Source organism: Bubalus bubalis, chromosome 17, assembly GCF_019923935.1.
Source record: "Bubalus bubalis isolate 160015118507 breed Murrah chromosome 17, NDDB_SH_1, whole genome shotgun sequence".
Taxonomy (NCBI): Eukaryota; Metazoa; Chordata; class Mammalia; order Artiodactyla; family Bovidae; genus Bubalus; species Bubalus bubalis.
In genome coordinates this window covers 18,643,363-18,666,777 of record NC_059173.1, presented here as the reverse complement: position 1 = coordinate 18,666,777, position 23,415 = coordinate 18,643,363, and the positions used below count along the sequence as shown (strand labels likewise).

The following is a 23,415-nucleotide window of genomic DNA, read 5'->3' as shown; positions in this document are numbered from 1 at the left end:
TCCACTCCCAGGTCAGTCCACCAGCTTTGTTATGGGACTCAGCAACACATTAGCATCTACCTAAGGGTTTGTTCCAGGTTTCCCAGATGGCGCTAGTGGTAAAGAACCTGCCTGCCTAATGCAAGAGACATAAGAGACCTGGGTTCAATCCCTGGATCAGGAAGATCCTCTGGAGGAGAGCATGGCAACCCACTCTAGTATTCTTGCCTGGAGAATCCCATGGACAGAGGAGCCTGGCAAGCTACAGTCCATAGTGTCACAAAGAGTCAGACAAGACTGAAGTGACTTAACATGCACACACACACGTAAGGGTCTGTCCAGCAGGTCAGCTTCCTGTTTTCCAGAAACACCTGCCTAGTTTAAAATAGCATTGGTAATAGCAGCTTACCCTTTATTGAGTACTTAGTACATGTTCTAAATGCATCACCTCCTTTAGTGCTCACAACAGTGATAGGAGACAGTTCCTGTAATCATCCCCTTTTGTAGATGAGAGAATGGGCTCAAAGAGGTGAAGGAACTTGCCCAAGATCGCACAGGTCATCAGTGGCAGGCCTGAGGTCTTTGACTGGTCTACCGTAGAGCCCAGAGCAAGACCTCTTATTCATGTGCTATATTTGTTCATACATGATGTGGCTTTGCCTCTGGTGTCCTGCCTTCTGATCTATTCATAAGCTATTAAGGCCTTCTTTAGAATATGACTCTAAGTTACTATGGTGGGGGGAAGAGAGGGAAAAAGTAGAATTGATAACTAAAAATGGTAGATTCCATCTCCATTTATCCATTTCCTGTTTCCCATTGCCCTGAATAATTGAATTTATTTTATTTTATTTATTTATTTTTTGCTGTCCCGTGCATCATATGGGATCCTAGTTCCCAAACCAGGGATCAAACACATGCCTCCCCTGCAGTGGAAGTGTGGAGTCTTAACCACTGGACCACCAGGGAAATCCCCTAAGAGTTTGTTTTAAATGCTTTGTTTATTCATTGGGCATGTATCTATTTGGTCTCTTCCCTCTGCTCAGCCTCTAATATCTGAATGTTGTTAGGCAGTCAGTAGCTGTCCTCTATGAGCTGACCTTGGGAAACTGGAATACTGTGGGCCAAGGCTTGGTCCCAGCTGTTCTCAACCTTGGCTGTACAGTGTAATTACTTAGGGAGCTTTCAAAATTGCAGCTCCCTGGTCTCATCCCTGGAAACTCTGATTCAATAGGTCTGGGGAGTTATCCAGGTGCCTATGTATTTTTCTAAAATTGATTCTAATACACACTCAGTGTTGAAAACCCCTAAGAGACTCATGGAAAAACAGCTCACATTTGGCAATATGAAGTACTGTACATTTGAGGTGCATTCCCCACGCCCCAACAATTTCACTCTTAGGTATATGCCCCAGAGGAACCCTGAAAGATGGCGCCCAACAAGTTATGTACAGGAAATTGTAAAGCTGCACTATTTATAACAGGGAAAACTGGAAATCAGGGAAATATCCTCGAACACTGAGTGGGTGAATAAATTGTTGGATTTATTTGCTGGAATGTTCTGTAAGAGTGAAAGTGAATGGAGAACTGCTCGCATCAATGTGGAAATAACGTAACATTGAGTAAGGAAAGCATGCCACAGAACGAGATAGAGTTTAAAGAAATTAAAAATGACATTATCTGCTTAAACAAATACCTGTTCACACATATTCATGGCAGCACTATTCACAATAGTCAAAAGGTGAAACAACCCACACATTTATTAAAAGACGATGGACAATCATCTACCCATGAAAAGGAATGAAAGGAGACACATACAGTACTGTGGAAGAACCTCAAAAAACTTTGTGCTAAGTGAAAAAAGACAGACATAAAAGACCATGTAGTGTATGACCCCACTTATATGAAACATCCAGAATAGGCAAATCCACCGAGACAGTAGACTGATGGCTCCCTGGGGCTGGCGGAAGGGGTAAATGGGAAGTAAGTGCATAATGAGGTTGTCGTTGGGTTTTAAATTTATTTTTGGCTCTGCTGGGTCTTCATTGTTGTGGGGGGTTTTCATCTAGTTGTGGCGGGCAGAATTGGGGGCTACTCTCTAGTTGCGGTATGCTGGCTTCTCATCACGGTGGCTTCTCTTGTTGTGGTGCATGGGTTTAGTTGCCCCACAGCATGTGGAATCTTCCCAGACCAAGGACTGAACCCACGTCCCCTGCATTGGCAGGTGGATTCTTAACCATTGGACCCCCCAGGGAAATCCACATAATGAGGTTTGCAGAGAGCCCAGTTTGAGATCCAATGAGCATATATGAGACAGAGCTAGCCAGTGTAATTCCATAGACAAATATGATGATGCTTATTCAACAGTGTATTTAAGCCTATCATCACAAAGTGCAATGTTCTTCTGTGTTGGGTATTGCAACAGTCTCCCAGAATAACCATGTCCATTTGACCCTCCATTTGGGAAGCTCAGTCTCTTGTTGGTTAGTTGCTCAGTCACATCCAACTCTTTTGTGATCACATGGGCTGTAGCCCACCAAACTCCTCTGTCCATGGGATTCTCAGGCAAGAATACTGGAGTGGGTTGCCATTTCCTTCTCTAGGGGATCTTCCCGACCTTCTCTAGGGGATCAAACCTGCTTCTCCTGCATTGGCAGGCAGGTTCTTTACCACTGAGACACCTGGGAAGCCCTTAGTCTCTCATATTCATCCCCAAATGTATGATGTGGTGTAGATCAGCCTTAATGGAATCCAACCCTCTCAGAAATCAGAAAACTTGTCTTTATATATTCATGGTTCAGTGTCTTAAGACTCCACACTCCCAATGCAAGGGCCTAGGTTTGGTCCCTGGTCAGGAAACTAGATCCCACATGCCATAGCTAAAAGGTCTAAAGATCTTAATGTGACTGAAAGGTCCTAACGCAACGAAAACTGAAGATCCTATGTGCCACAACTAAGAACTGATGTAGCCAAATAAAGAAATAAATGTTTTTCAAGAAGAATCAAAATGCTTCAGAGATGCATCAAGAAAATAAAGAGGAAACGAAAGAGTCCGCATATGGAAAGAATATTCTAATGGTTGCCCCAGCAGCTGTCTCCCGATCTCCTTGGTGAATCAGACAAGCCATGCCACCTCTCTGGGAAATGGATTTAGTCCCTGAATGGGGAGATAACTTGGACAGCAAAGAGATCAAACCAAATAATCCTAGTGGAAATCAACCCTGAATATTCATTGGAAGGACTGATGCTGAAGCTGAAGCTCCAGTACTTTGGCCATTTGATGCTAAGGGCCGACTCATTGGAAAAGACCTTGACGCTGAAAAGATTGAATGCAAAAGGAGCAGGGGTCAGCAGAGGATGAGATGGTTAGGTAGTATCACTGACTCAATGGAAGTGAATTTGAGCAAACTCCCAGAGATAGTGAAGGACAGAGAAGCCTGGCATGCTACAGTCCATGGGGTGGCAAAATGTTAGACACGACTTAGCGACTGAACAGCAACAACAACAACAGGGGGATAACTCCCGGGCTCCCTAATCCCTATGACTGTTCAGCTCTAAGAAGCTACAATTCTCTGCATTCAGAAGAGGGCAAAACCAGTGGTCCCTGGAGTGAACAGGGGCATGACGGAGCTGGGGGAATTCAGCTGGGCCTTGTAGGATGGATAGGTGGAGATGGGGGAGAAGAAAGCTGAAGAGTCTGGGAAGATGGAAGAGAATAAAAGTGAGAGAAGCCTGGGTCCTCACAGACCAGTCTAGCTGAAGAGGAGGGCTGTGGAGGGGCGGCAGGAGGACAGAAGGATGGAGGGGAAGGTCCTCTGGGGGAGTCCCCAGACTGGCACACTGCACCTGACTCACCAGTTGTAGACCACGATGCCCACCATAAAGAGGTTTTTCAGAAACCCAATCCACGAATTCTCAATGAGAAGGACTTTCACAGACATGAACTGGCATCTCAGGGGGGGTTGGCTGCATGCACCCATGGTGAGAGAGTCCTCAACGTGCCACGGGAAGGAAGTGCCTCTCAGCAAAGCCAGACTTCACTTGCACGGTGCCTGAGCTCACCGAACAAAGGTAACGCTAGAGTGAAAGGGTGTGACCTTAAAGTGAACCATCCTCCCATCCGGTTAACTGATGCCTACCCCAGGGCCCATAGACTTCTGTGGGCCCCTAAGAGAACTGTGGGTCCTGGGCCCTCTGTGCCTCGTGGAGTAGTCGAGCCTGCAGCCTATGTATCTTATATTTAAAATCCCAAGAGAAGAATCTGATCGTGTCCAACCCTGGTCCACTCAGCTGTGTGTGTGTGTGCGGAGGTGGTCAGAAAGGCGCCGGGGCAATCAGAGATGTACTGCGAAGAAAGTGGAGGAGAGCCTGCACCCTGAAAGGCAAGTTAAATGCTGGCTTCCTGTGGCTGCTGTAATAAGCCACCAAGAACTTAGTGACTTAAAATAACACAAACATTTTTTCTCTTAGTTCTGGGGAGTCAGATGCTTAAAATCATTCTTAGAGGATTCAGATCAAGGTGACAGCAGGCCTGCTCCCTTCTGGAGTCTCCACTAGAGAGTCTGTTCTCACCTCTTCCAGCTTCTAGACCATCCCTGGGTTCCCAACCACAACTCTCTACCCTCAACTCTTCTTGGCACGTTTTCTTTTTTTGACTTCAACTCTCTTGCCCCTCCCCCTTCTGAGGACTCCTGGGATCATGCTGGGGCCACTCAGATAATCAAGAATAAGCTCTCCATCTCAAGATCTTGAATTTAATCACATCTTCAGAGTTCCTTTCGCCACATAAAGTACCATATTCACAAGTTCCAGAGATCAGGACATGGAGATTTGGCAAGGGGTGGGGGCCGTTATCCAGCCTCCTACAATATAGGCAGGGCTTTCCTGGTGGTTCAGCAGTAAAGAATCCACCTGCTGATGCAGGAGACGTGGGTTTGATTCCTGGGTCAGGAGGATCCCCTGGAGAAGGAAATGGTGACCCACTTCAGTATTCTTGCCTGGAAAATCCAATGGGGAGAGGAGACTGGTGGGCTATAGTCCATGAAGTCGCTAAAGAGTGGGACACAACTTAGCTACTAAACAACAACAATATACCAAGCCCGTTCTACTCTGCCACACCATTCCTTGAGCTAGCTAATGAAGGGGGTTCAGTTTCCTGTTACTCATAGCTTGGCTAAGACATCATCTGTTCTTCCAATTTTCTTTGACTATTGCACTTCTTATCCACTATCTAGTTCATTTGGAAAAACCTTCCTTTTCATACTTCTTAAACTATCTCTCTATCATTCCAAAAACTCCTACTCCAGAACACAATACTTTCTACACATCCTACTATATGGAGAGAAGAGAGTGAGTCCTAATCTATTAGTTAATGTTTACCGATTAGAAGAAATATTGGACTGGCCAAAATTTTCATTTGGGTTTTTCCAGAACACAGTATGGGGAAATCCAAACGAACTTTTTGGCCAACTCAATATAAAGGATAGGTGTAAAGGCATTGAGTTCAAAAACAGTTATACAGATACAGGCCATGGACCACCCAAATTAGCAGAGGTTTATCTTAGAGGCCCAACGTTTTAAATAAGTCCAAACCCATATTAGCCAAAATTGTGTTACATCCTCTAGTAAACAAAACCCAAAAAACTAGTGTCGTCTTAAGCTTTGGTGAGAGAAGTAGAATATTCTCCTTGAGGGTGGTGATAAGCCAATGACCTATGCCCTAATTAGGCAAGAAGCAGAAGGAGCCTTGTGTTCAGGTCTTATGAGGCACACATTTAACGAGAATCCCTTTGGTGTTTGTAAAAGTGTAAACTTCACAGAAAAGCACAAAGAACATGAAAAGTTTCCAACGTTCTCACTCTCAGAGGTTATCTCTATTGAAAATGTGTGCACATGTTCCTGATACCTCTTTATGCCCCCACCTAGACACACAAACATGGCCACACTCTACATGCTATTAAATAACTTGCTGTTTTTGCTCAATAATATGTTATTAACTCTTTTCACAATAGTAGTGTAAAATGGATGATAAAGATAGATCTATGATATGTACCCACTTTGAATGGTTACAGGGTATTCTAGTGTTTAGGTTGGAACATATGAAATTGCCTGTTTTGCTGACAAAACAATAGAATATTGGCAATTCCATACGGTTCAGCCTAAGAAGTGAATTGTGAAAATTTGCCAGCTGTTCTCTTACTGATGGATATTGAACTGGAACTTTAGTTCAGTTTTGTAAACATTTTTGATAGTCTTGATATAGCTTTTACTATGTGTCAAGCACTCTTCTAAGCATATATTAAGAACAAATACTAACTCTTTCCACCCTCACCTGCCCAAAAGTAACACTGTAAAGAAGGAACAGTCTTACCCTCACCTTGCTGCTGCTGCTGCTAAGTCGCTTCAGTCATGTCCGACTCTGTGCAACCCCATAGACGGCAGCCCACCAGGCTCCGCTGTCCCTGGAATTCTCTAGGCAAGAACACTGGAGTGGGTTGCCATTTCCTTCTCCAATGCATGAAAGTGAAAAGTGAAAGTGAAGTTGCTCAGTCGTGTCCGACTCTTAGCGACCCCATGGACTGCAGCCTACCAGGCTCCTCCGTCCATGGGATTTTCCAGGCAAGAGTACTGGAGTGGGTTGCCATTGCCTTCTCCGTACCCTCACCTTATAGCTGAGCAAACTGTGACACCAAGAAAGTGAGCGCAAGTTCACGTAGTGCTGTAGACTCAATGTTTGTGACCCCCCTCCCCAAAATTCCTAAGTTGAAACCTAACCCCGATGCAATGGTATGAGAGGGTGGGGCCTTTAGGAAGTGAGTAGGTCACAAAGATGGAGCGCTTACGAATGAGAGTAGTGCCCTTATAAGAGGCCCCTGAAACAGCTCACCTCTTCTGCTGTGAGAATACAGCAGAAAGATGGCCATCTGTGAACCAGGAAGTGGGTTTTTACCAGAAACCTTATCTGATGTTGCACTGACCTTAGGATTTCCAGCTTCTCGAACCATGAGAAATAAATTTCTGTTGTTTACAAGCCACTCGGTCTTTAGTATGTGTTACAGTGAACTAAGACATGTGGTAAGTGGCAGCATTAACTGCCAGCTCATGCTCTGTGTGCTATTGTAAATGCAAGTGCTTTCTTAATTTCTTTTTTAGATTGCTCATGGTTGGTGTGTGGAAACATGACTGATTTTTGTGTGTTGATTTTGTGGCTTGAAACTTTACTGATTGGTTTATTGACTTTAATGAGTTTTTTGTGAATTCTTTGTGATTCTCCATATATAGTATCTTTTTTTTTTTTTTTTTTTTAAATTTTGGCTATACCAGGTCTTCCTTCCAGTTCACGGGATCTTTAGTTTCAGCATGCAGACTTCTTAATTGTGGCATGCGTGGGGGATCTAGTTCCCTGACCAGGGATTGAACTGGGGCCCCCTGCATTGGAAGCCCAGAGTCTTACCTACTGGACCTTCCAGGGAAGTCCCCCATATATAGGATCTTATCATCAAAGTATAGTTTACATCTTCCTTTCCAATTTGGATGCCTTTTATTTCTTTTTGTTGCTTAATTGCACTGGCTAGAATCTCGAATACAGTTTTGAATAACAGGCATTTCAGTGGTAAAAAGAGTCATCTTTGTCTTGCTCCTGATCTTTGGGGGTGGGGGAAACCCTCAGTCTTTTGAGGCTCAGTCCGTTCTCTTCAACACTATACTTCATTAATTCTCCACTCTCCCCTTTCATGTTGTCAGGCACATGTTTACACAAGAATCTTATCACATTTCAGTTAAATTTTACACCTTAAGATAAGTCTCTGAGTCAAAGGTCATGCACATTTTTTTTTTATCTCAGTTCATTTCACCAGACCACAAAAGCTTGAACCATTTCATGTTTCTACCAGCAATGCAAGCGTGCAGGCATCACTTTTTAAGAGAGCCTTGACAAACCAGAGTGTGGTTGCGTGGGCTTGACTGGGATAGTAGAGAGTCTGGATACTGTCTTAGGGGTACAGAGCCAGAGGGACTTCGGCTATTATTTTGGAGAAGTGGAGAAATGTAAGAGCAGGCTGAAGCCATTTGGAAACTGTCAAGTAGAAAATGGACCACAGGGCAGAACTCTAACCAAAAGGGAAAAATTACAGGGAGATAGATTTTGGTTCAGTGTAAGGAAGAAATGTCTAATAATTAGAACAGCCCCAGAACAGAACAAGCTTTCCCTGTAGCTGCTAGTTGGTGACAGTGATGAAAATGGCAACAATGATAATTTTCATTTATCCCATCATCTCCCTTTCTCTTGAGTCTCCTCTCCATCTGCATTTCAGCATCAATTTCCCATCTTAAAAATAAACCTTCCCTTGACCCCACATTCTTCTCCCACTACTTGCTGCCTCTCTCCTCCTTTGTATCCAAGTCCCTTGAAAAAGTGAGTCACCACATCCATTTCCGAGTCTCCAATTCACTCCTCTGCTCACTCCAAACTGGCTCCCACCCCTGGAACTTCTATAAATCCTCTCTTGTCAAGTAAACAACAACACCATCACTGAATCCAGTAGACGTGCCATGGACCTGATCCTCCTGGAATTCTCAGCAGCGTTTGACACCAGTGACCATGCCTCCACTTTTCCTCTCACCTTCCCAAATCCACACTCTCCTGACTTTCTTTGGATCTCTGTTTGCCCTTTCTGAGAATCCTTTGGTGACCTCTGTGCTTTTCATCACTTAAAGGTTAGAATTCCTCAGGGGTCTGTTCTAAGCCCTCTTGTCTTCTCATCTACATCCTCTCTTGCTCTCTTTAAGATTCTTTTGTATGGCAAATGGTTCCTCTGCAGACAAAAAAATATATATGTATATTATTCAGCTTAGCAACAATGGCAAAATATATTCATACAGTCTATAACAAACATCTATTAACCAAAGTGTGCTATGTCTGGGAAGGGCTCTGAAGGGAAGGGAAGAGGAAAACAAGGGAAGGGAAGCCCAGACAAAGGAGAACAAGTGGGGCTTCCCTGGGGATCCAGTGGTTAAGAGTGCTACTGCCATGGTTCTAGTTAACCATTTTTATGCTGGTGATATAGAAATCTACATCTCTAGCTCCATATTCACATATCCATCTATCAAATAAGTATCTACATTTGTATGTCGCATAGACTTGTGCCTGTAGTGCCTTCAGTTCTGAATTCATCTTCCACCCTAGATGGGCATTTCCCCCCTTCACATTTCTTATCCCCAATAAGTTCTTCTACCACTCATCAGTGGCCCAAGCCAGAACATGGCAAACCGCCTAATTTATCCTTTCCCTCATCCCCCCCATCCATTCCGTTGTCGAATCTTATTGTTATGTCTTCCTAGCATTATTCAAAACCATTTACTTCTCTCGTCTACCGCTGTTAACTCCTCATTCCAAATCACCATGAACTCTCACCTGGATGGCCCGATCCTCTCCTAAATGGTCTCCCTCCCTCTGTTTGTACTCTTACCTCCTCCGTTTTCTACACTACTTTATGGGGAGCTTGGGCTCTGGGTTCAACATCGGCTATATCACTTACTACTCACATGACCTTGTGTAAGTTACTTAGCCTTTCTTTACTTTTTCTTTAATTTTTAGTTGCAGTGGGTCTTCATCGCTGCACGATGGCTTTCTCTAGTTTCAGTTCATGGGCTTCTCATTGGGTGGCTTCTCTTGTAGCAGAGCACAGGCTCTAGGTGCACGGGCTTCAGTTGTTGCAGCATGGAAACTCAGTAGTTGTGGCACACGGGTTTAGTTACTCCTGGCCCAGGAATCGAACCTATGTCGCCTGCATTGGCAGGTGGATTCTTATCTACTGTACCACCAGGGAAGTCCTACTTAGCCTTTCTGAGTCATCGGTTCTTCTTCTATAATTAGGGGATATTAGATTTATATTGGGCTTCCCTGTTGGCTCAACTGGTAAAGAACCTGCCTGCCAATGCAGGAGATGCAAGAGACGTGGGTTCAATACCTGGGTCAGGAAGATCCCCTGGAGAAGGAAATGACAACCCACTCCAGTATTCTTGCCTGGGAAATTCCATGGACAGAGGAGCCTGGTGGGCTACAGTCCACAAGGTTGCAAAAAGTCAGACACGACAGAATTATATTGGCCAGGGTTTCTAGTTCTAAACAACAGAGTCCACTCTGCCAAGTTTAAGAAAATTGTCTAGAAAATGCAAATCTATAGAGGTAGGGTATAAGTTAGTGTTTGCCTGGATCCAGTGGGTAGGACTGGGGAGTGACTGCAAATGGGAATGAGGGATCTTATTGGAGTAATGAAATATTCCAAAACTGAATTGTTATGATGGTTATCCATCTTGCAAATTTATTAAAAAATCGTTGAAGTATATGCTTAAAATGGGTGACTTTCATGATATAATAAATTATACATCTGTTGGATCACAATAAACTGTGGAAAATCCTGAAAGAGACGGGAATACCAGACCACCTGACCTGCCTCTTGAGAAACCTATATGCAGGTCAGGAAGCAACAGTTAGAACTGGACATGGAACAACAGACTGGTTCCAAATAGGAAAAGGAGTACATCAAGGCTGTATATTGTCACCCTGCTTATTTAACTTATATGCAGATTACATCATGAGAAACGCTGGGCTGGAAGAAGCACAAGCTGGAATCAAGATTGCAAGGAGAAATTTCAATCACCTCAGATATGCAGATGACACCACCCTTATGGCAGAAAGTTAAGAAAAACTAAAGAGCCTCTTGATGAAACTGAAAGAGGAGAGTGAAAAAGTTGGCTTAAAGCTCAACATTCATAAAACTAAGATCATGGCATCCAGTCCCATCACTTCATGGCAAATAGATGGGGAAACAGTGGAAACAGTGGCTGACTTTATTTTTCTGGGCTCCAAAATCACTGCAGATGGTGATTGCAGCCATGAAATTAAAAGACACTTACTCCTTGGAAGAAAAGTTATGACCAACCTAGATAGCATATTAAAAAGCAGTGACATTACTTTGCCAACAAAGGTCCATCTAGTCGAGGCTATGGTTTTTCCAGTAGTCATGTATGGATGTGAGAGTTGAACTATAAAGAAAGCTGAGTGCAGAAGAATTGATGCTTTTGAATGTGGTGTTGGAGAAGACTCTTGAGAGTCCCTTGGACTGCAAGAAGATCTAACCAGTCCATCCTAAAGGAGATCAGTCCTAGGTGTTCATTGGAAGGACTGATGTTGAAGCTGAAACTCCAGTACTTTGGCCACCTCATGTGAAGAGCTGACTCATTGGAAAATACCCTGATGCTGGGAAAGATTGAGGGGAGGAGGAGAAGGGGACGACAGAAGATGAGATGGTTGGGTGGTATCACTGACTCAATGGACATGAGTTTGGGTGAACTCCAGGAATTGGTGATGGACAGGGAGGCCTGGCGTGCTGCAGTTCATGGGGTCGCAGAGTCGGACATGACTGAGCAACTGAACTTAACTGAACTGAAAGTTGTTTAAAAAATAAAGGAAGAAGGAGATTTTAAAAGGACATTAGGTAATTCATACAGTCTCTTGGTAGACCAAAAACCCAGCTTGCTGAAACAATGCACAGCTAGGAACAACACCTAGAGAACAGGTACTGTTCCAGAGAAAAGACTGCCAGCCACTGCCGAGCCATAGGTAGAAATTCATGCCAATAGTGTTTGAGTGCCAGAATCTTAGTCACGCCATGTCCCAGTGAGCTCAATGCCTGGGGCCACATCTGCTATAGGAGGCTGAATAATGACCCCAAAGCTAAAATGTCCTAATCCCAGAATTTATAACTGTTACCCTGTTTGGGGAAAAGGTCTTTACAGATGTGATTAAGTTAAGGATTTTGAGATGGTGAGATTATCCTGAATTAGGTAGGCCCTACATGCCATCATATGTGTTCTTATAACAGAGAGACAGAGGGACTTCCCTGGTGGTCCAGTGGTTGAGAGTCCACTTGCAAATGCAGGGGACATAGGTTTGATCCCTGATTCAGGAAGATTCCACATGCTGCAGGGCAACTAAGCCTGTGAGCCGCTACTACTGAAACTGTGCTCTAGAGCCCTTGAGCCACAGCTACTGTGAACCCCTCATGTCCTAGAGCCTGTGTTCTGCAACAAGAGAAGCCATTGCCTTGAGAAACCCATGGACCGCAACTAGAGAGTAGCCCCCACGCAACTAGAGAAAGCCCGTGTGCAGCAAAGAAGACCCAGCACAGCCAAAAATCCAAAAAATTTTAATTAAAAATTAAAAAAAAAAGACAGGAGATTTCATGCACACATACATACACACATACAGGAGAAAGGTTCATGAAGGTGAAGCGGAGAGTCAGGGATGCAGGCCTTGAAGACTGGTGTGATGTGACTACAAGCCAAGGAATACAGGCCACCCCCAGAAACTAGAAGAAGCAAAAAAGTCTTCTCTAGAGCCTCTGGAGGGAGCATGGCCCTGCTGACCTCTCAGTTTTGACCTAGTGATACTGATTTTAGGTATCTCTAGAACTTGGAGAGAATAAATTGTTGTTTTATGTTACCAGGTTTGTGGTTGGATTGTTCCATCAGTGATGGAAAATTAACAACTAAGAACAAGTGGAGGCAGAGGAACAAGTGGAGGCCCACATACTGCTTATTTAAACATTTGAAAGTCATAACAGACTTTCTGGGGATTCCCTTATGTGCTTTTTATTTTTGCTTTTTCCTCTCTGCTTTTAATATTTTTTTCTTTGTATTTAATTTTTGATAGTTTGATTGATATGTGTCTTGGCATATTTCTTCTTGGGTTTATCCCATACGGGACTCTGTGCTTCCTGGACTTGATTGACTATTTCCTCTCCCATGTTAGGTAAGTTTTTGACTATATACTCTTCAAATATTTTCTCAAATCCTTTCTCTTTCTCTTCTTCTTCTGGGACCCCTATAATTTGAATGTGGTGCATTGAATGTTGTCCCAGAGGTCTCTGAGACTATCGTCAGTTCTTTTTTCTTTTTTCTGTTTCATGGCAGTTCCTTCTGTCATTCTATCTTCCAGCTCACTTATCTATTCTTCTGTCTCCTTTATTTTGCAGTTGATTCCTTCTAGTGTATTTTGAAAGATATTTATTTACTTTTAACTGCACTGGGTCTTATTGCTGCTCGGGGGCTTTCTCCAGTTGTGGTTAGCTAGTTGCTATATACTCTGTAGTTTCCATGCAGGCTTCTCATTGCAGTGGCTCCTCTTGTCGCACTGGCTCTGGGTGCACTGGCTTCTGTAGTTGTGGCGCATGGGCTCAGTAGTTGTGGCACCCAGGCTCTAGAGTGCCGGCATCAGTACTTGTGGCCCACAGGTTTAGATGCCCTGTGGCATGTGAGATCTTCCTGGACCAGGGATTGGACCCATGTCTCCTGCATTGGCAGGCGGATTCTTAACCACTGGACCACCAGGGAAGTCCCTGAGCCTTTAAAAGTATGGAATTTCCTTTGGTTGCTCCCAGAAGAGAGGTCAGAGATTTGAGGCATGAAAACATTGTGCCATTGTTGGCTTGAAGATAGAGGGGAGCCACACGATAAAAAATGCAAGAGGATCTGAGAGTGGCCCCTGGCTAGCAGAGCTCTGAGTCCCATGATGGCACAGAATTGAATTCTACCAACAGGGAGAATGAGCTTGGAAGTGAATTTTCCCCTGAGTCCCAAAATGAGAACTCAGCACAGCATAACGCTTTGATTTCAACCTTGTGAGACCCTGAGCAGAGAACCCAGCCATGCCAGGTCCAAACTACTGACCTACAGAACCGTGAGCTAATAAGTGGCTGTATTTTAGGTGAGTTTGTAGTAATTTGTTATGCAGCAATAGAAAACTAATACAGTCCCACAGGCTCCTTACTCCATAGGGAAGCTCACAGCTAGCAGAGGGCCAGGCTGGGATCTCTAAACATGGGGTCCAGGAAGTGGCCCCTATGGTGTCAGTGAAGGCTGGTGTCAGCCCCATACATTCCTTCAGATGAATTCTGCTCATGCTCACCACCCCATGTTATTTCCTGTGTACCAAAGCACTGTTGCATGGTCCATATGTTTGAAAAGCTCGGGTCTCATGCCTGTGTCCTAGCTGCAAAGGAGGCTGGGAAATTAAGTTGTGACATACAGTCAAGAGGTGGAACCCTTTACCTGGGAATTTCCCAGTAGTTACGCTGTTCAAATCATGGTTACAATTATGAGGACCAATTCTGTAGGGTTATTTACAAGCATCAAACAGGCTAATACATGTCATAAGCTAAGAACAGAATCTGGCCCATGCTAAGCACTAAGTAGTACTCAATAGGTGTTGCCATATTGAAAGTAGAATGCTTTCTTTAAAATGAAATTATGAACCCTCAGTATGAACTCTGAATCTATAAAACCCTTAATGTTTCCTTTATGGTTGGAATTTGTCATAATAAAACGTTGACAGTGGGGTAGGAAAGACTCTTCTTCCTTTCCCAGTGTCCTCAGGATGAAGTTCAAGTCTGTTCCCAGTTGGATTCCCGCTGGCTTCTTTAGTTCCACTTCTCTGGCATTTTGCACACCAGTCAGTTAACATGTAGTAGTGTGAATAATCTATGTAATCTGGTCCTTGCTCTTCCCAGCATGGTGCTCAAAACCCAGGGGGGCTGGGAGATCTCTACCCTGGTGGGAAGCAGGGCTCGAGTGTGGTGCCCAGAAGCCTGTCAGTACATGATAGCCGGTCCACAGAGAGGCCTCTGCCATTCTGCACTGAAATGAGAAAACCAGGACAACAGGACAAGCTCTTCGTAAAGTGAAAATCATTCACTTAAAAAGACCATTTTTTTTTTGTTTTTTTATTTTAAAAACTCTGTGCTTCTAGCTTTTTTTAGTGTTTTGCTTTAGACATTAGTGTAGGGAAGCTGAAATATGGTAGTAGTCGAGGTGTTTTAATAGTTTGACATAGTTAACAATGCTGCGTTAGTTGGCAATATAGCCTCTTCTTGGTCTTTTATGTTGATAAAAGGCATCATCATCCACCAAGAAACTTAGAGTCATCTTTGCCTTCTAGAAAATCTGTCAGTTCCACCTCTAAAACATAGCCTGTTTGCTCACTTCTCTCCAGCTGCACTGCCCCATTCTAGTCCAGGTCACCACCTTCTCTCCTCTGGGTGGCTCCAACAGCCTTCTTACTGGTCCCATCACTGCCCCTTTTGCCCCGCAACAATCTACAGTCTGCACAGTGGCCTGACAGTGCTTTTAAAAGCGTGAATCAAATGGTTTCACTCCCTTGTATAAAACTTTCTAGTGGCTTCCCATGGCATTGAGAAACAAATCCCAACCCTGGCCCCTGCCTACCTGTCCTCAGCTCCTGCTCCTTCCTTCTCACTCACCAGGTTCTGGAACACACTGACCTTCTGACTGTTCCTCTTTTTTGCTTCCATTCATTTGTGTTTCTGGCCTCTTGGCCTCATATATAAGGTGACTCAATTCTTCTCCCGGAGGGGGTCTCCTCCTGAAGTGGTCTTCTCTGGGCCTTCCCATCTCTGTCGCATCCCCCAGGGGCCCGGGGTGGGTTGAGAACATGGCAGATATCATCATGTTTCTGTCACCCTCAAGTGGCAGGGGCCATGCCTGAGTTGGATTTGCCTCTCTCTGGCCTCTGGTGACTCTTTCTGCCTGTGCGGTGGACTCACTTCCATTCAACAAGAGGAAACCCAGCCACACAAGTGTGTGGTCACCCTCCAGTAATGGGCAGCCAGCCAGGAGCTACATTTAATGATTGCAAATTAGCACAACAGCACCATCTCCATGGTGACAGACAGCCTGCGGCTGTGCAGGACAATGTTGCTTTTGCTATTGGCCTGGGCGGCTAACTTGAGGGAGAAGAAGCAGTTGTGAGTAGAGTTTGTTCTCCTGTTTCTCTCTCAACCTTCCCTGCTCTTCTGAATTTATTGGAAAAGCTTCTGAGAGGACTAGTCTCTAGTGAAGCGGGAAATCTTCCCAAGAAAACACCAATATCTTTTACTTCTCATCTTTAAATCTTCCTCTCAACTCATTCAGAATAAAATCCAAATAACTCAGAGTGGGCCTTCAAGGACTTGAATGGTCTGTCCTCCCATCTCCACCCAGGTTACCTTTCCTTCAATGCGTTGTTCACTCTGCTTCTACCACTCTGACCTCCTTGCTTTTCCTTGAATACTCTATCAAGTCCTCACCTCAGGGCCTTTGCACTTCCTATTCCCTCCATCAGAAACACTCTTCCAGATATTTAGTGACTTGTTCCCTTTCTTTGGGCAGGTCTCAGCCTATAGGCCTCTATCACACATATGCTCATTCTCTGTCCTCTTCCCTAATTTATTATTCTTCATAACACTTAACACCATCAGACATTTTATTATGTTTCTACATTTTCATATCATGTCTCTTTCCTCCATTAGAATATAATGCAATGAGTTGCCAGAACTTTGTTTCACTGACTGTTATTAATATAATCTCTATTATATTAATATTAACAGAGTCTGACTCATAGTAGATACTCTAAAATTTGGGGAATGGGGACTTTTCTGGTGGGCCAGTGGCTAGAACTCTGTGCTCCAAATGGAGGGGGCCCAGGTTCAATCCCTGGTTGGGGAACTAGATCCCACATGCTGCAACTGAGAGTTTGCATGCTGCAAGTAAAGATCCTGCATGCCACAACTAAGACCTGATGCAGCCACATAAATAAATATACAAAATAAAATAATAACATTGGGGGAATGAATAAACAATGGAGAAATACAAAATGATGGGATGCTCATCCCCGCCTCCATCATCATCCTTCACTTGCCCTGGTCAACTCAGAAAGACAAAGAAGAGCCTGGTGAAAAGGAAGAATGGTTGGCTAAATATTGAGGAGACCCAGTGCCTGGGCTTTCAAAGTCTGACAGAGAACTACTTTAGCAGTATGGTTTGTGGGTTAAGAGCATTGGTTTTGGATTGAAATGTGGCTCAGACGGTAAAGCGTCTGCCTACAATGTGGGAGACCTGGGTTCAATCCCTGGGTTGGGAAGATCTCCTGGAGAAGGAAATGGCAACCCACTCCAGTATTCTTGCCTGGAAAATCCCATGGACAGAGGAGCCTGGTAGGCTACAGTTCAGGGGGTCGCAAAGAGTCGGATACGACTAAGCGACTTCACTCACTCACTTTCTAACGGGATGACTTTTAATAATGTAACTCCATCTTTCATAGCTTCCATTTCCTTATCTGTGAAATAATGAAGAGAATACTTAAGTCCCAGCACATCAAATGAGATGATATAAATAAAGCTAACAGTAGAAAGAAGTTATCTTTATTGTCATTCAGGTGTTTGAATCTCAGCTTTCCTGGAGTGTAGTCATCATTATCCCATTCTTCCCATCTCATTGAGGCCAGAAGATGAAACAGAGTATGTCTTGGAAAACCAGGAGCTGATTCTCAGAGGCATTTTCTGTTGAGGATACCAATGTCCCAGCCTTGACAATAATTTGGGGTAGAGTCTCCACAGCCCAGGTGCTGGGTTGAGACAAGCCAGGGATAGACCTGTAGCCTTCAGAAGTCCCTAGAATTCCTGGCTTTTGGAAAGACCTGTAGTGGCTATTTGGTTTTTGCCTGTCTCTTCCTTCCACCCACTTTTCCTACTTCATCTGGGATCCCCTGGAGTAGAAAATGGTAACCCACTGCAGTATTCTTGCCTGGAAAATTCCATGGACAGAGAAGCCTGGCGGGCTACAGTTCACAAGGTCGCAAAGAGTCGGACATGACTGAAGCAACTTAGCATAGCACAGGCCAACCAATCAGAGTCTTCTCTGTGAATTTTTTGCCAGAGCTATCAGAAAAGACTTGTTTGTTCCTCTGGGGTTGCTAAAAGGGGAGGATGTGGGGATATGAATGTGACATCTAGCTACATAGAGAGCCTATTCAAGAAATAGAGCCAAGATGTGGGGAGAGAAATATAAATGGGGAAAAAAAAAAGTGTGTGGGGAGAGACCCAGCCCCTACAGTTTCACAAAGCTTGAACTTTTATAACCATCCATGTCTGAGGACAGCTCCGTCTCTTCCACTGCCCAGTTATGTGAGAATAAATCCCCCTATGTGGCTTGGTGGCTAACATGACTTAGGTTTCTGTCACTTAGTAGCTGAACAATTCCGCCTAACACAGTCCTATTCAGTATGCTCTTCACGCACTCCCGGAGCCCTGGAGTCTGGAGCTACATGATCTTGCCTGTAGCTACAGTCTTTGCCTCTGATTCTAAATCTGAACCCAGTTGTGAAGGACTGTGAGATGCTCATCAGCCTCTTGTCTTATTTCCTCTATTGCCTGCCTTGTACCTCCCTGTCTTCTTTCATTATCCTGACTCTTTGCCTTTTCAGCCAGAGTGTAGACAGCCTCTGAACCCAGGACCCCATGACCAGAATCCTCCCCCTGGTGCTATATATATCCTGAGTATTACCTAAATCTGTCTGGATTTCCGCCTCTGGTCTACATCAGTCCTATTTGATGTCAACTACCTCCCCCCAATCCCTGTGCATCATGGGTCTACCCATTTCACAGATGGCCTAGCTGCAGTTATATCAGCTTGAGGCCTCACAGTACATTGTAAGGCAGCATTTTCCAAGCTGTGTTCTATGGTAGGGGTCCCCAAACTCTGGGCCACTGACCCATACTTGCCACGGCCTGCAAAAGCAGGCCACACAGCAGGAGGTGAGCTATGGGCCATTGAAGGAAGCTTCATCTGCTGTTCTCCATTGCTTGCATTACCACCTGAAACACAGCTCCCACCCCACACACCCACCCCCCATCCGTGGAAAAATAGTCTTTCACAAAACGAGTCCCTGTGCCAAAAAAGCTGGAGACCAGTGTTCTATGGGACTTCATTCAGTGAGATGTAAATAACTATATGGTTAACATAGACGGGGGAGAAAGCAAAGCTGGAAATACTTTTTCTTCAGTTTTATATTTTAAAATATAAACAGTGGAGAAGCATTTTATGTGGGGGATATCTTGTAAAGTCATCACTTAAGGTAAAACTTGTGTCTTGTTAAAGTTGCCTATGTTTTAAATCCTTGAATTGTTCACTGCTATTGCTGCTGCTGCTGAGTCACTTCAGTCGTGTCCAACTCTGTGTGACCCTATGGACTGCAGCCCACCAGGCTCCTCTGTCCATGGGATTCTCTAGGCAAGGGTACTGGAGTGGGTTGCTGTGCCCTCCTCCAGGGGATCTTCCCAACCCAGTAATCAAACCTGGGTCTCCTGCGTTTCAGGCAGATTCTTTACCACTGAGCCACCAGGTAAGACCCTAAATTGTCCACAAAGCATAGCAAACAGATCTTCCACCTCCCCACGAGTTCATCAGAGCCAGTTTTCCCTTCAGCTCTGGAACAAGCTGCTGTTTTTCCAGTTTTGCTCTCGGTGAAGGAGTTGGCTTATTTTAGGGGACATTTTGGGTGGAAAACATTCACAGGTAGTGTGGCAAGATGCTCACTCTTATGGAAGCATGTGGGAACAGAGACTGAGGGAACCCCATCACGAGGTTAGTCCTGGGCACCCAATTGTTGAATCATTGCACTGTTTAAATTGTGCTGTCTCCACAGATGTATAGAACAGTCTTTTGGACTCTGTGGGTGAAGGCGAGGGTGGGATGATCTGAGAGAATAGCATTGAAACATGTATATTATCATATGTGAAACAGATCGCCAGTCCAGGTTCGATGCATGAGACAGGGTGCTCAGGGCTGGTGCACTGGGATGACCCAGAGGGATGGTATGGAGAGGGAGGTGGGAGGGAGGGTTAGGATGGGGAACACATGTACACACATGGCTGATTCATGTCAATGTATAGCAAAAACCACCACAATACTGTAAAGTAATTAGCCTCCAATTGAAATAAATAAATTTAAAAAATAAATAAATTGTGCTCTCTCTCCATGCTCCTGTGGATCATGTACAGCTGAACTTGAGGGACTTAAATGCTCTTAAGATAAAATTCCACCATATGAAAGAAAAATATTTATCATTGTAAGGTGTTCATATAATAATCTGTTCTTATATATACAATAATCTGCTTTTAAGACATTGTGTGCTAGACCCAAGAATACTGGGAAACCACATCACAGTGTGGAACTGTGATATGTGATCTATGTATTGACTCATAAGGGAGCATTTGCTAACTTTGTTCTTTATTATCTGTTCAGTGATATCTGGTCTAAGTAATATGTTTTATTTTAGAATTTTAACATACATGCTTATTATTTTCCTGGAAAGTCCCATGGACAGAGGAGCCTGGTAGGCTGCAGTCCATGGGGTCTCGAAGAGTCGGACACGACTGAGCGACTTCACTTTCACTTTTCACTTTCATGCATTGGAGAAGGAAATGGCAACCCACTCCAATATTCTTGCCTGGAGAACCCCAGGGACAGGGGAGCCTGGTGGGCTGCCATCTATGGGGTCGCACAGAGTCGGACACAACTAAAGCGACTTAGCAGCAGCAGCAGCAGCTTATTCTTTATTGAATAGTAAACATATGACAAATAATGATAATCCTGGTAATATTATTAAGAAGAAGAACTAACACTTTGGCCTGGCCATATGTTGAGTATTTTTCACAGCCGTTTTACATTTTATTAATTCTTTTCATTCTTACAACCATTATCCCCAATTTACAGATGAGGAGTCAGGCTCAAAAAAGTGATGGATATTTGAATCCACATTTCCAGATCTCAAATCCAAGCTTGGGCATGGTTACTTTAAAAGTCAAAGGAGAGAGTGTTTGTGAAAGTACCTATTATATTCGAAAAGATTATTTTTAAAAAAGAGCTATCATTTGTGAAGCTCTTACCCTGTGCTAGGCATCGATAAGGGCTTGTCAGGCCTTTTCTTGTGTGATTATCACAACAGTGCTATGCACAGATGCAGAAACTGAGGCTCTGAGAGGTTAAGTGACTTAGTCAAGGAAACTTAGCCAGGTTTATGAAGTAAGTTGCTTTAACCTTTAGCTGGTAAACTACACTGTCTCCCTAATAGATTCAAGTTATCATCATCACCATCATCATCACAGAGAGCAACGGGGCTTTAGCCATTAGGGAATTGTGAGTCAAAAATCAAAGTGAAGACTTCACTGGTGGCACAGTGGATAAGAATCTGCCTGCCAATGCAGGGGACATGGTTCAGTCACTAGTCTGGGAAGATTTCACATGCCGCAGAGCAACTAAGCCAGTGGGCCACAACTACTGAGCCCACGAGCCACAACTGCTGAAGCCCATGAGCTTGTGCTCTGCAACAATAGAAGCCAGTGCAGTAAGAAAGCCTGCATGCAGCAACGGAGACCCAGCACAACCAAAAATAACAATAAAGTAAATTATTTTTAAAAATCACAATGAGTTAATCACTCACTAGGATGCCTATACTCCAAAAGACAGACACGATCAAGTAATGATGAGGATGTAGGGAAAATGGAACATACATTGTTGGTGGGAATATGAAATGGTGCAGCCGCTGTGAAACACAACTGGGTAGTTTCTCCAAAGGTTAAAAATAGAGTTTACCAAAAGTGCAAGTGAAGTTGCTCAGTTGTTTCCGACTCTTTGCGACCTCATGGACATCAGGCTCCTCCGTCCGTGGGATTTTCTAGGCAAGAGTACTGGAGTGGGTTGCCATTTCCTTCTCCAGGGATTCTTCCTGACCCAGGGATCAAACCCAGGTCTCCCACATTGTAGACAGACGCTTTACTGTCTGAGCCACCAGGGAAGTAAAGGATCCACCAATTCCATTCATAGGTACATACCCAAGAAAACTGAAGACATGTTCATACACAAACATTCATAGAAGCATCATTCATCATAGCCTGAAACTGGAGACAACCCAGATTTTCACCCCACAGTGGTATATCCATATAATGAAGTATTGCTCAGCCAAAAAAGGGAATGCAGTAAAGATACATGTTCCAGCATGGATGAACCTTGAAAACACGATGCTAAGTAGAAGAAGCCAGACACAGAGGACCATATATTGCATGATTCCATTTATATGAAATATCCAGAATAGGCAGATCCATAGAGACTGAAAATATAATAGTGGGTGCCTAGAGCTGCAGGGAAATAGATGGATGAAAGTGATGGTTAAGGGATGTGGGAGTGGTTTTTTTGAAGTGATGAAAATATTCTGAAATTGATTATGGTGATGGTTGCACAACTCTGACTATACTAAGAACTACTGAATCATATATACACTTTAAATGAGTGACTTGTTTGGTATGTGAATTCTACCTCAATAAGATGTTTTTTTAAAAAAGTCAAAGAAGGTCTTCTTGACACCTGGGAGGGCCTAAAGTGAACTTGCAGGTCTGATCCTATTCCTCCCTGAAGTGGTGATGACTCACATAGATGCCAGCCTTGTACCAGGCGCACCCTGAATCCTTGATTCCTCTGCTGGAATCCAGGGTGTTGCCCTGCATTTTCCCACCTTCCCCGGGCATGCCCTGGCCCAGCTTGCCCCAGCAGGCCTGGGTTAGAACCCAAAGTGTCACCCTCCCTTCCCGTGGCTTCTTCTTGCAGCTGACTAGCACTGCTTCCTCCTGCCTGCTGCTTCCTCCCTCAACTCCCACTCCTCCCCAGCTGGCTGTCAGCCTCACATCTCAGATTTTAAAACCTCAAGGAATTCAGGATGTGCCCCAGAAGCTGAACCTTGAGGTTTTCTGTGCTGCCAGCCACTGCAGAGACTTAGGGTCATCCCACACCCTACTTACCCAATGTAAGAAAAGAGCACAACGTGGAAGAGCCATTTAATGGTGCCATAAGTCTTGCTTTGGATCCAGATGATTTTGTTTGTCTCATACTGGAAAACATCATTCCAGCTGCAGCAGGCTGTCATGGTGAGAGGCTCGCTCTCCACTTAGGGCTGGACCAGGGCTCAACCCTCCCAGTCTGGCCACAGCAGACCCTCCAGGACAAGGAGAGTGAAATGTCCGGATTCTTAGCAGAAGGTTTTGAGTTCCTCCAATGACGGCAGAGAGGGGGCGGGTCCTGGCAATGGCCCCAGAAGTGTCAGGGAATAAACAAGTGAAGCCAAGTGATACGGATGTCCACGCCCCATCTGGCCTCCCCCAGATGCCTACACAAAGATGGTGTTCAAAGGAAGGGCATTTTAAGAATTCTGCCTTATCCCATTTTTCCTTTCACTATTTTTTGGCTCATTTCAGCTGGGTTAAAGGGACAGCCCTTTAAATGTCAGGAGACCCAGTGCTTCCACTGTGCCTTAGTAAAGAGCCCAGATCTTTCCATTGCCTCAAGGCCCACTCAGAGACAGATGAGTTCATTTCTAGAACCCTTTATTCAGCCCCAGATGTATGTGAATGCTGGATGAATGAAGGTTTCCCCATTCCTCACTCCCTCACATCTTCACAACACTCTGTTCTGTTTTGCTGGGGGCTGGGTTTGGGAGAGGACTTTATTTCTATGGGGAATATTTCCTGCCAACTCTCTAGATCCACTTTCCACT

At 44.3% G+C, this 23,415-nt stretch overlaps 1 protein-coding gene across 2 annotated transcripts in view; it reads right to left on the bottom strand.

The window, feature by feature from the left end:
• Positions 1-23,026, bottom strand: part of P2RX7 (purinergic receptor P2X 7) — a 57,817-nt gene extending 34,791 nt beyond the window's left edge. Inside the window, exon 1 of one of the 2 annotated variants that reach the window (XM_006047142.3) lies at positions 22,664-23,026. In XM_006047142.3, coding sequence (XP_006047204.2) covers positions 22,664-22,788 — 125 coding nt within the window. In that variant the 5' untranslated portion in view covers positions 22,789-23,026. Of the gene's footprint in view, positions 1-3,830; positions 4,313-22,663 lie in introns of those variants that run through there. The other variant, XM_025267643.2, reaches the window with a different exon arrangement.
• Positions 23,027-23,415: the final 389 nt, after the last annotated feature.